This window comes from Symphalangus syndactylus, chromosome 7 (genome assembly GCF_028878055.3).
Source record: "Symphalangus syndactylus isolate Jambi chromosome 7, NHGRI_mSymSyn1-v2.1_pri, whole genome shotgun sequence".
Taxonomy (NCBI): Eukaryota; Metazoa; Chordata; class Mammalia; order Primates; family Hylobatidae; genus Symphalangus; species Symphalangus syndactylus.
In genome coordinates, this window is record NC_072429.2 from 32,407,035 (window position 1) to 32,418,242 (window position 11,208).

Below are 11,208 nucleotides of genomic sequence, written 5' to 3' on the forward strand. Positions count from 1 at the left end.
AGAAGGGTTAAACAGGTCTTTGGGCATCGGCGTCCTCGCCCGCGGCAGAAACCGGCAAGAAGACAGAGGGCTGCGCGTCTCATTTTCAGCCTTGCCCGGACTCTCCCAAAGCCGGCTCCCAGTAGTGCGCGGCTCCAGAGCCCACAGGTGGCCCCCGGCAGTCTCTGGGGCGCATGGAGCGGCGTTAATAGGGCTGGCGGCGCAGGCCAGTAGCCGCTCCAACATGAACCTCGTGGGCAGCTACGCACACCATCACCACCATCACCACCCGCACCCTGCACACCCCATGCTCCACGAATCCTTCCTCTTCGGTCCGGCCTCGCGCTGTCATCAGGAAAGGCCCTATTTCCAGAGCTGGCTGCTGAGCCCGGCTGACGCTGCCCCGGACTTCCCTGCGGGCGGGCCACCGCCCGCGGCCGCTGCAGCCGCCGCCGCCTACGGTCCTGACGCCAGGCCTGGGCAGAGCCCCGGGCGGCTGGAGGCGCTTGGCGGCCGTCTTGGCCGGCGGAAAGGCTCAGGACCCAAGAAGGAGCGGAGACGCACGGAGAGCATTAACAGCGCATTCGCGGAGCTGCGCGAGTGTATCCCCAACGTGCCGGCCGACACCAAGCTCTCCAAGATCAAGACTCTGCGCCTGGCCACCAGCTACATAGCCTACCTGATGGACGTGCTGGCCAAGGATGCACAGTCTGGCGATCCCGAGGCCTTCAAGGCTGAACTCAAGAAGGCGGATGGCGGCCGTGAGAGCAAGCGGAAAAGGGAGCTGGTGAGTCCTGGGGCTTGCACGCCCCAGCCAAGGGTGCAGGCGCGGTGAGCACCGTCAGGCCATGCAGGCAGTCGAAGGAGGCTGTGTTGTCGTGTGTCCGATTTGGAAAGGTTGTGAAGAGTTCTGAGATGGTTGGTCACAGCGTGCGATCCTGTGCATGGAGGGAGGCAGATTCGTCATAGAATTCATTTGTAATACGGGAGAGTGTTTGTAATACTGAGTGAATAATCTGTTTGGAGCCTCGGACCCTCCAAAAATGCACACACCACAGACTTTGCTTCCAATTTGGAGAAGTCCTGATTCATTCCTGGGCTCTCCTGGAAGCCAGGTTAAGAATACGTGTTAGAGTTCTTTACTCTGAGTTTGAATTTATGTGCCCAGGCTCGGTTCCTGTTTTCAAAGGGCCTTTGCTGGACCGGCTAGTTTACTTCCATCATTGTACAAATAGGGAAACTGAGGGCCCAGAGTGGGTCCGGGCAGAAAGAGCACCTATCTGAGGATTCCAGAGTGGAGCTGAAATAAAAAAGATCGGGTCTTCTACTCAGTCTAGGGCGAATTCCACTCCCCATGGACTGGTTCTGAGGACGACTTCAGTGGCTTTGCATGTAAATAAGAGCCACTTCTTTTAGCTTTGGAGAGCGCAGTCTCGTCTTGGCCTTCTTGATCCTCTCCAGTTAGGGTGACACTTCCTGGCATTCCGTCCGGCTGTCCGGGGCTGGGGGCTTCTGAGAGCTGGATTTTCAGGCTGGCCAATCAGTTTCTCTAGGTTGGGGCGCTCAAGGCCTTAGCGGAGTGGAGCCAGCTGAAGCGCCCCACCTGGTTTTATCTAACCTGCGGGGGCCTGTGGTAAACTGATGAAAGCTCATCCGGTGACGGGGGAAAGACAGATAGGCATCGAGTCTTTAAACGGCTGCCCCGGACTGGGGATGGTGCAGGCCGGGCGGCGCCTCCAAAGAAGTTGTTATTGGGCGGATCCCGGCCCCCACGCGTCGCCGCCTCCTTCAAGTAGCACCGCTTGGTTCATGCTGAAAGAGCGGGAAGGAGGACACTAGGCCAGCCCGACTCCCCGCTCTTTTGCCTCCGTATCTGAGGCTCCCAGCTCCGGCTTAGGGGGCCCCAAGCCTGCATCCAAGCCCTGATGTTTAAACCAGGTTGGGAGGCTGGCGGAAATGTGTGGGGGGCAGCGAGAGAGAGAGAACCGTGAATTTCCACCGCTCCCTTCCTATACCCTGCGATCTCCCTTAGGTGTCCTAAAGCCAAACCAACGCGCGTCAGTTTCACCAGACGCAGAACATTTTCCTTACCAAACCTCCCGAAGCTGCCCAGCCCATCCCGGGTCCCAGGAACTCCTCGCATAAAGGCAAATTTACGAGCCTGTTTGCCTATTTCGCAAACAGAAATCCGTCACTTATTTAAAGACTCCCAGTTACTACTCCCGACACCTTCCCCTCCTCCCCATCTTACCCCATGCCGGGCGATCGGAGCAGAAAAATTAAAACCTGTCTCTCCCGCCTCTTTTCTTGTGTGTGTCCTTTGGCAGCAGCAGCACGAAGGTTTTCCTCCTGCCCTGGGCCCAGGCGAGAAGAGGATTAAAGGACGCACCGGCTGGCCGCAGCAAGTCTGGGCGCTGGAGTTAAACCAGTGAGCCTAGGCCCGCGCCGAGGACCTGGCCAGGCCAGCCACTCCTGAAGCCCCGGGAGGAGAGGAAGGCAGAGGCGAACGCCAGGCTCTGGGCTCCGGCGGCTGGTGCTACGCATCCCGCGGAGCGTCCGCTGAGCGCCGGCAGGTCGTCGGCTGCAACCACACACTTGGATCGCACGTGCAATGTCCTTTGAATTTTTTTAATACATTAAGAGAAAGAGAAATATATATATATCCACCCGCCGCCCGAGGGCGGCCCTTGGCGACACCATGCAAGAAGGAGGGACTGTCGTACCCAAGGGCGCAAAGACGCACTCTTCCACCCTTTTGGAGCGAATTTAGAACCTCAGCCGTATCCCCATTTCCCTATCTGGCTCTTTCTCTCGTCCCTCTAAATGATCCGCCCCGACGCCGTCTTCTCTAATTAAAATGCAATAAGGAATAAATTCTTTTCTGCCTGAGAAAGAGAACCAGACGCAGGAAGGTGAAAGACTGCCCTTTGTTCTTCGAATCGTGGTGGTTTTATTTTATTTTTCTTTTTGTCGCTGCACTTCCTGTTTAGTTCCAAGGGAAACACTTTCTCTCTTTCTCTGTCTCTCTCTTTTCTTCCTTCTTTTCCTTCCTTTTTGTTTCTATCTAAATAAAAGCTTTCCCTGTGTTGGAAAGTTTTTATGTATTTAAACTACCTACCATGCCTGTTGTGCTCAGGTGTTTGTTCATCCTGCCATCCCCAACCCTTTTCTACCTCAAATCTGTGTGACCACTCACAGCCCCCCTCCCTTCGTCAAAGCAGTGTCTATGCTCTTGATTAATAAAACATTTTCTGAAATCATCTGAAGCCTGTGTCATATCTCAGCCGGGGTCCCTCACCGACTTCCATGGTTTCTACTAGGTGGAAATCCTTCTGTTCCTGCTCCTCTTTTTTTGATAAAGACAAAACCAAACTTGAAATCAAGGGAAGCGGGCAGATAAAGAATGTATTTCAATAACAAAGAGCAAAGTTCTCTTTAGACTAGAACGGGAGGTGGGGATAACTTATGGGAACGAGGAAGAACAAAAACGGAAACGAATTAGTCTCAGAGAGCCTGGGCTAGGGTTTTTGTGCGTGAGTATTCGTGCTTGTCTGGAAGTCAGTATGCCCACTGGTGTCTGCAAAGAGTGGTTTGGTCGGGTTACTGGGAGGGAAGGGGGCCTAGCACACAGATGAATCCTATCACTGGGACAGGGTAGCTCAGGAGAGGGGGTGTTTGTCGGGAATATGTTCATGTATGTGAAATTCTCAACATATAGATATACATGTGGCAGTGCAGCAACTCATACGGAGCCTGAGGCTGTGCAGGGGCCAACAAGGGTCTACTTAGTACAGCTCCAAGCACACAGTAAGGACTTGACAAGTCACAGCAGCTATCATTATTTTATACCTGAGTAAAATAAGCTTGTGAGTGCTTATATGTTAAATTGAGGTATTTAGATTTCTCTTTGTGAGAGCATATGGATTTGTGCAAAGGGATGGGGTGTATGTGTGTAGGCGTGCTCACTCGGGCACTTGTGCAGGAGAGCCAGTCTTTGTGTTCTCACATGCGCACCCATGACTAGGTGTGGTGGGTATAAATTCGGTGCATTTGCCAAGGGTCTTGGATGTGTATTGGGCTAAACTCGGGCGGGCAAACGCAGTGGTTTATACTTCCAGAAATAATAATGTACGAATACTTTGGTTGCGTGCAACTGTGTGCTAGGCACCGCGCTAAGCACGTCTGTGTCTCCCAACAGCTCCCATGGTTGCCCCAGGGAGCGCACGCTCTGCAGCGCCTGCGGGTCTGTGGCGCTCACTGCAAAGGAGGAGGGGAGACCCGTGCGGCTCTCTTGGAACTTTCGCTCTGCGCACCTAGAGCCTGAGCGCTCGGCTTGGGAACAAGAAAGGAGACCTCAGGCAGCTCTGGGGCAGGGCCTCGCGGGGCACCAGGCGTGCCCCAGGCGCCTTGTCCCAGTGTCGGGGTGAATATGGGACCCCATTAGTCTTGGCTGTAAACACCGTAGCAGGGCTGAGAGGCCACGCGGGCCTTCCCGGACGCGAAGGAGTTAATAAAAGGTGTTTTATGGGCGCTAGGAAACAGTGGGGGAGGTGTGAGCTTCTCTCTCTACTCTCGCCCCCCTACTTTTTTCTTTTTTCCCTCTCGCCACCCGCCGCCAGATCAAACAGGCCCGCGATTTAACTAGGGCAACACTTGGCGGTAATGAGCCCGTCCGACGCACCCCTTCCTCGGCCTCAGTACCCGGCCCGAGGCCCCAGGGCCCTTGGGGAGGAGCAGAGAGAAAAATCAAAGTTTCTTTCTTTTTGTTTTGTTTTTCTTTTCTTTACCTTCTTTCTTTCCGTTTCTTTCTGGGAGTCCGTTTAGAAATCCCGGCGCGCATGGAGAAACAGACTCGGGGAGCGAGCTGATCTCAGTCCCACAGCACGGAGGGAAGCTTATCTAGATTCGAACCCAGGACTCCAACTTCGCTCACACACAAACCTCTGGCTATACACAGGTCCCAGCTCCCAGGACTATTTTTAGCACCGTGAAGTATCCTAGGCACGGGAAGAATGTGCACCCTGGTCTAGCTTTCTTATAGCCGGGGAAAGAAGAGGGGGCGCTGAGGGGGACCCGCCAGCGGCCGCCAAAGACAAGTCTGGCATAACCAGGCCTCTTCAGAAAACCCAATCCTGCTGGCCCCAAACCTTCTTTGGGAAGAGGGCCTTGGAGCCCTAAACTCAGAAACGTCCAGTCCCTGAACCCGGGAGCCGAGACGGATGCAGCGCCCATTGAGATGGTCACTGGATAGTCCCCCACTCTCCCCACGCCTGACTCCAGCGGCCTCCCACGCCCACGCCATATCCCCAGCTCCCACCGCACAGCTGGAAAAGCCGAGCCCAGAGAACGGCTCGGAGCTGCCCCAGGTTTCACAAACCATTCTGTGCTGAGGGTCTGCAGACTAGGGGTCCAACCCTTCTCGCTGCCACCCTGGCTCTACAGGCTCCCACCCCTCCTTAGCCCTCCCTTCTTTGAAAACATCTTTAGAGCCTGACGTTTACTTTCTTCTTCTCTGCCCAGGTTTCAACGAGGTTTGTCAGACACCTCAAATCAGCTATGGCAGAAGCAGGGTTATTATTTATTATTTTTGAATTAATCTTTTTTAAAAAATGGGAAAAATGGAATGGTTACCAACTTAAAAGTAAATTCCAGGAGTTTACTGCAAGGAAATATTGATGTTACAAAACGTTAACTATAGGACTATTCTGTTAAAGAGTGAAACACGGGAAAGAACCTGATATCCTATAATTACAGAACTGGCTCAATAAAGCCATCAGTACAGTTGGTTACTACTCAGCCATTAGAAAAAATGTGGGAATTGACATGGAAATTGTTCACGATATATTAAGTGAGAAAACGTCCTCCCACATTACACCAAACACTGTGCATTGTGACCCTTTTCATGTAAAAATAAATAAATGTTATTCGTGGAGAAAAATTGGAAGAATATACATCAAAACTTTCACACCTTTACCTCTGACTTGTGGGAATAAGGGTAATTTTGACTTTTCCTCTTGCTTAGCCATATTTTTCCTGAATGTCTTATAATGAATAAGTATTATTTTGCAATAAAAATTAAGCTGCAATTTCCTTCTAATTTCTTCTGTTGCCAGCATACTTTCAATACACCATTTATTTAACATACATTTATTGTCTGCCCACCATGTGCTAGGCACTGTGGGCATAAATACAATGAAAAGATCCTAATAACGATCAATTAACATACAACAGAAAATATTTGTCTTGAAGAGTTTATTATTCCTTGTACACAGTAAAGTCTTTTTTTCTTACATTTAAAGTCTATTGATGAATGAAATAGTAACAGCTAACATTTATAAAGAAAAGTATTTAAACTCTTAGCATGCATTATTTCATATAAGCCTCACAGGATTCCGTGAGGTCAATATTGAGGGAGCTGAGGCTCAGAGAGGTGAAGGATTTTGTCCAAGGTCACATGGATGGCAGATAGGACTTGTATCAAAGTGCAAACACAGCTGCCTCCAGAGACCTGTTTCCCCCACATCTCGGAGCACCTCTGGGTGTGTGTGTGTGTGTGTGTGTGTGTGTGTGTGTGTATACATACCTATGTGCCCAAATACAGTTTCTCTCAGTCTGATCTACCTTAGTCCCCAAAGTAAGGTAGAGAAAAAAAGAAGGAAGGAGTTATGTGAAAGGATCTGGGATTCGAATTCCAGCATTCTCCTGGAACCCTCTTCCCCTGTCAGGGCTCTGAGGGGATCCCATCTAGAAAATGAGGAAGAGGGTAGGCTCCAAGGTGCTTTCCTGTCGGTAACATTCTGATTCCAGGAATCTCCTTTCTCCTGGTGAAGAATTCAGCACGTTATTCTTTGCAGTAGCCTCTGGTGTTTGCCTGGCACATTTACCTTACCCGGGTACCTCCACTTTTATAAGCGCATTTTCCTTCCCATAATCTGCAAGAGAGCCAAGGCAGGAATGATGCTCCCCATGGACAGATGTGGGAAAGGCAAACCCAAGAGAGTTGATGTGACCAGTTCAGGGTCACACAGCCAGTCAAAGCCTGAGCCCGGATTAGAAGGTGTGCCTCAAACCCAGGGTTCTTACGGAAAAGGCACTGGATACCTTCTCTCTATGCAACCAGCGGTTAACCTTATAGTCTTGCTAAATCTTCACAAAAGAAACGAAACTAAGAAATCAGCCAGTCTCATTTTTAAATGAAGAGTGACTGAAGAGAAAAAATATGCACGTTCTAAAGTGTCTGAAACCAGCCTCCTGATTTAAACCTGATTTGTTAGAAACAAAATTTTTTCAGCTGAGAGAGTTTTTACAGCTGAGCTCTCCCAAACTCATAAAAAACTAGGTTTATATGGGAAATTGTGAAAGACTCTTAACTATAATACCCAGCGTCTAATGTAAGCAGACGTAGACACTATATAAAGCTCCTACAAATGTTATTAAAACAAACAGAAATGCACATTTATCCCCACAAAATGGACAATGGAAAGCATCGGACTTTGGAGGAGTCCTGAAAGGCTTATGTTCACGGAAATGTGAACATACCCCATAACACTGAGACCTCAAAGGTCTTTACCCACCATCCAAGCATGTCCCTCATTCACAGAAGGAGAAACTGAGGCTCACAAAGGAGAGGGACTTGCCCAGCATCTCAGGGAAGTTGTGCTCTTCTTTTCCCTTTGTTTATTTAACACCTTCTACTTCGAGTGCAGGGAACAGAACAATACAAGGGCCAGGAGTCCCTGCACAAGTTACTGAACATTTCCCAATGTCAGTTTTCTTCACAAGTTACTGACCATTTCTCAGCCTCAGTTTTCTTATCTACAAAATGAGAGCAATCATTGCCCCAACATCCTTGGGTCTGTGAGGATGGAAAGAGATAAGGCATGCAAAGCACTTAGCGTGTTGCCCATGGTAGAGCTATTTTTATTATTTTATTTAATCCTCATAACAGTCTTGTGAGGCATTGAGGGTTTCTTTTGGTTTGTTTTCTGGCTTTGGAGACTCAGGGCATATTTCCAACAGATGCAGATTTCAGCGACTTTCTCAAGGACACACTCCCAGTGAACGGATTCCTGCTTCAAAGCCCTTATAGTCCACATCATTAAGGTAACACAGGGGGTAGGCAGCCTGTAGCCGTCAAATTTCTGAAACTGTTTTAGGCAGCACTGTACAGTACAACTATCATGCAAGCTATAAGTGCAAGTCACGTAGGTAATTAAACATTTTCTAGTAGCCACAATAAAAACGAGAAGAGAAACAGGTGAAATTATTTTTAATAGTAGATTTTGTTTAACTTAATATATCCAAAATAGAATTTCAACATGAATCCATCTAAAAATTATTAGTAAGATATTTTACATTCTTTTTTTTCATACTAAGCCTTCAAAACCAGGGTTTTTTTTTGTTTGTTTGTTTTTTACTTTTTAGTTGGGGTTTCACTCTTTTTGCCCAGGCCATACTGCAGTGGTGCAGTCTTGGCTCACTGCAACCTCTGTCTCCCAGATTCAAGCGATACTGCTGCCTCAGCCTCCCGAGTAGCTGGGATTACAGGTGCTGACCACTACACCTAGCTAACTTTTTGTATTTTTAGTAGAGATGGGGTTTCAGCTTGTAGGCCGGCTGATCTCGAGCTCAAATGATCCTCCCACCTTAGCCTCCCAAAGTGCTGGGATTACAGGCGAGAGCCACCGTGCCTGGTCCAGGCACATAACTATTAAGTGGCAGGGCCGGGCTGCAGACCCAGATGCATTTGACTCGAAAACCTGCCCTTTCAGCCACTCAGTTCCATGACTCCCAGAGACAGTAGGGGGACTCTAGCTGGGCAGTAAGATGTGGAGTGCCTTTTGGAGTGTCCCACCTAGTTCCAGTTCCAAGTCTACTATGAGTCAGGTGACCTTGGTCCAGTTATCTCCTTGTGCCCCAGTTTTCTAATCTCTAAGATGGGCTAACAATATCTTTCCTCCCCGCAACAGAACTCTTGTCACGCTGAAGTGGGAAAAGGTCTTTGAAAGTCTTTTGAAGGCTGAGTGCGGTGGCTCATGCCTGTAATCTCAGGACTTTGGGAAGCCAAGGTGGGTGGATCACCTGAGGTTAGGAGTTCGAGACAAGCCTGACCAACATGGCGAAACCCCATCTCTATGAAAAACACAAAAATTAGCAGGGCGTGTTGGTACATGCCTGTAATCTCAGCTACTTGGGAGGCTGAGGCAGGAGAATTGCTTGAACCTGGGAGGTGGAGGCTGCAGTGAGCTGAGATAGCGCCACTGCACTCTAGCCTGGGTGACAGAGTGACACTTTGTCTCAAAAAAAAAGAAAAAGTGTTTTGAAACAGAAAACATATTAGCACAAGAGGCCTGGCCAAGGTCAACAGGGAGATCTAGACTGGTCCCCCAGGCCTGTACTCAAAACTGAGTGAGTTGGTGAAATGAGCTGCATGGCAATGGGCAGGTGTTTTAATCTTTCCGAGCCCCAGAGCTCTCTTCCGTAAAAGGGAAGGCAGAGGCCAGGCGCAGTGGCTCACGCCTGTAATCCCAGCACTTTGGGAGACCGAGGCAGGCAGATCACAAGGTCAGGAGTTGGAGAACAGCCTGGTCAACATGGGGAAACCCCGTCTCTGCTAAAAAAAAATACAAAATTAGCTGGGCATGGGGGTGTGCGCCTGTAATCCCAGCTACTCGAGAGGCTGAGGCAGGAGAATTGCTTGAACCCGGGAGGTGGAGGTTGCAGTAAGCTGAAATCGCGTCTCTGCACTCCAGGCTGGGCGACAGAGCAAGACTGTCTCAAAAAAATTCTCAAAAAAAAAAAAAAAAAGGAAGGCAGAATAGCGTCTAGAGGCGTTTTGAGGATCTGGGAAGCTCTTAGCCTGGTCTGGAGCAGGCGGGTGGTAAACACGAGCTGTTGTTCTTGCAGCTGTTGTGGTTGAGGTTGAGCTGCTGGGCCTGCTTGGGAAGCGACAGAGTGTGGCAGGAAAGGCGAAGACAGCGTGGCCCTTCAGGGCACCCTGAGACCCGGCTCTTGGCCGAGGGTAGAGCTCAGGCCATCCGACGGTGAGGCGTGGGAGGTGTGGCTAGGAGTGCAAGAACAGCTGGTGTGGCAGGAAAAGCACTAGCCCCAGAAGCCAAGAGAAGGGGGTTCAGTTTGCTGTGTGACCTTCGGTACTTCCTTGCCCCAGCTGGACTCTGTAAAACAAAGAAGGGGGACCAGTTCTAAGACCGTTTCTGCATGGACTCTCTAGGATGTTTACAACCAAATAACAGCATCTCTATGAGGGACAGAAAATACTCCTAGAGCCTTCCCCGTGGCCTGAGGCTACCACCGATTGAGAGGAGGGCGCCACCTGGTGGCCATACTCCCTCTTCTGCACTCTCAGCGCAGAGAAACTAGACAGGATCCCAGACTCCCCCGTGCAAGGCGAGCCCGGAGCCCCAGGACTCCCTTTCTTTAACTTCCTCTGGCAATTCAGGGGCGTTGAGAAGGGACTCAGCAAGTTCACAAAACCAGGAGTCCTGGGTGTGAGCCTAACTCCTGAGGGACGCTGGGGTTTTGTAACCCAAGATCTCTGAGGCCTTCTTCCCTAAATATGCCTTAGGGACAGGGATCCGTGTTTCCTTACTATGTGAAGTCTGAAATGCACCACACATTTTTTTTTCCTGTTCCTTTGAATAGAAGCCACTGAACAAACACAATCCTCTCTTAGTAACTCAGAATATTTCTGCCACTACTACACAGGGCTAATGGAACACAGAGGGCAGTTTCCCCCTGCACTGAATAACCCAGGTTGCTGGGATCCTGAGTTCTTCCAACAGCTTTTACCACTGTTCCATCTTCCCAGCATGGTCAATATTCCACTTCATTCTGTGGTGTAGGTTGCATGATGCACGGGGGAGTCAGACTGACATAGGCTCAAATCCCAGTTCACTGTGAGACCCTGGGTGAGTCACCTGACTTCTCCAAGCCATAGTTTTCCCATCTGAAAACTAGCAATGATAATAGCTTCTCTGCAGGTCTGTGTGAGGATTAGGACCATATATAAAGAGCCTAGCACAGTGTCTACTTCCTAGTAGGTGCTTAACAACTAATAGCTGTATTTCTACAGCTGGGCCATCCTGACCATCTTTTCATATCCAGCTTTGGAAATATTCCTCGATAGAAATATGAATAGCATACATTTGAAAAAGATATTAGCCACCAGAGATAGAACACCCTTCGCTGAAGATGAAGGAGCCTCCTTGG

At 49.7% G+C, this 11,208-nt stretch overlaps 1 protein-coding gene across 1 annotated transcript; it reads left to right on the top strand.

Annotated features, from left to right (window-relative positions):
- Window positions 1-3,239, top strand: HAND1 (heart and neural crest derivatives expressed 1). Its single transcript, XM_055285527.1, has 2 exons — window positions 1-766; window positions 2,307-3,239. The coding sequence occupies exons 1-2, from the start codon at window positions 224-226 to the stop codon at window positions 2,409-2,411; spliced, it is 648 nt and encodes a 215-aa protein (XP_055141502.1). The 5' UTR covers window positions 1-223; the 3' UTR covers window positions 2,412-3,239.
- The last annotated feature ends 7,969 nt before the right edge of the window (window positions 3,240-11,208 follow it).

What these genes read in the sequence shown, in the direction of transcription:
- HAND1 (XM_055285527.1), top strand. Translation starts at nt 224, where the DNA reads ATGAACCTCGTGGGCAGCTACGCACACCATCACCACCATCACCACCCG. An exon ending in GCAAGCGGAAAAGGGAGCTG is followed by an intron (nt 767 to 2,306) that starts GTGAGTCCTGGG and finishes GTCCTTTGGCAG; the next exon opens with CAGCAGCACGAAGGTTTTCC.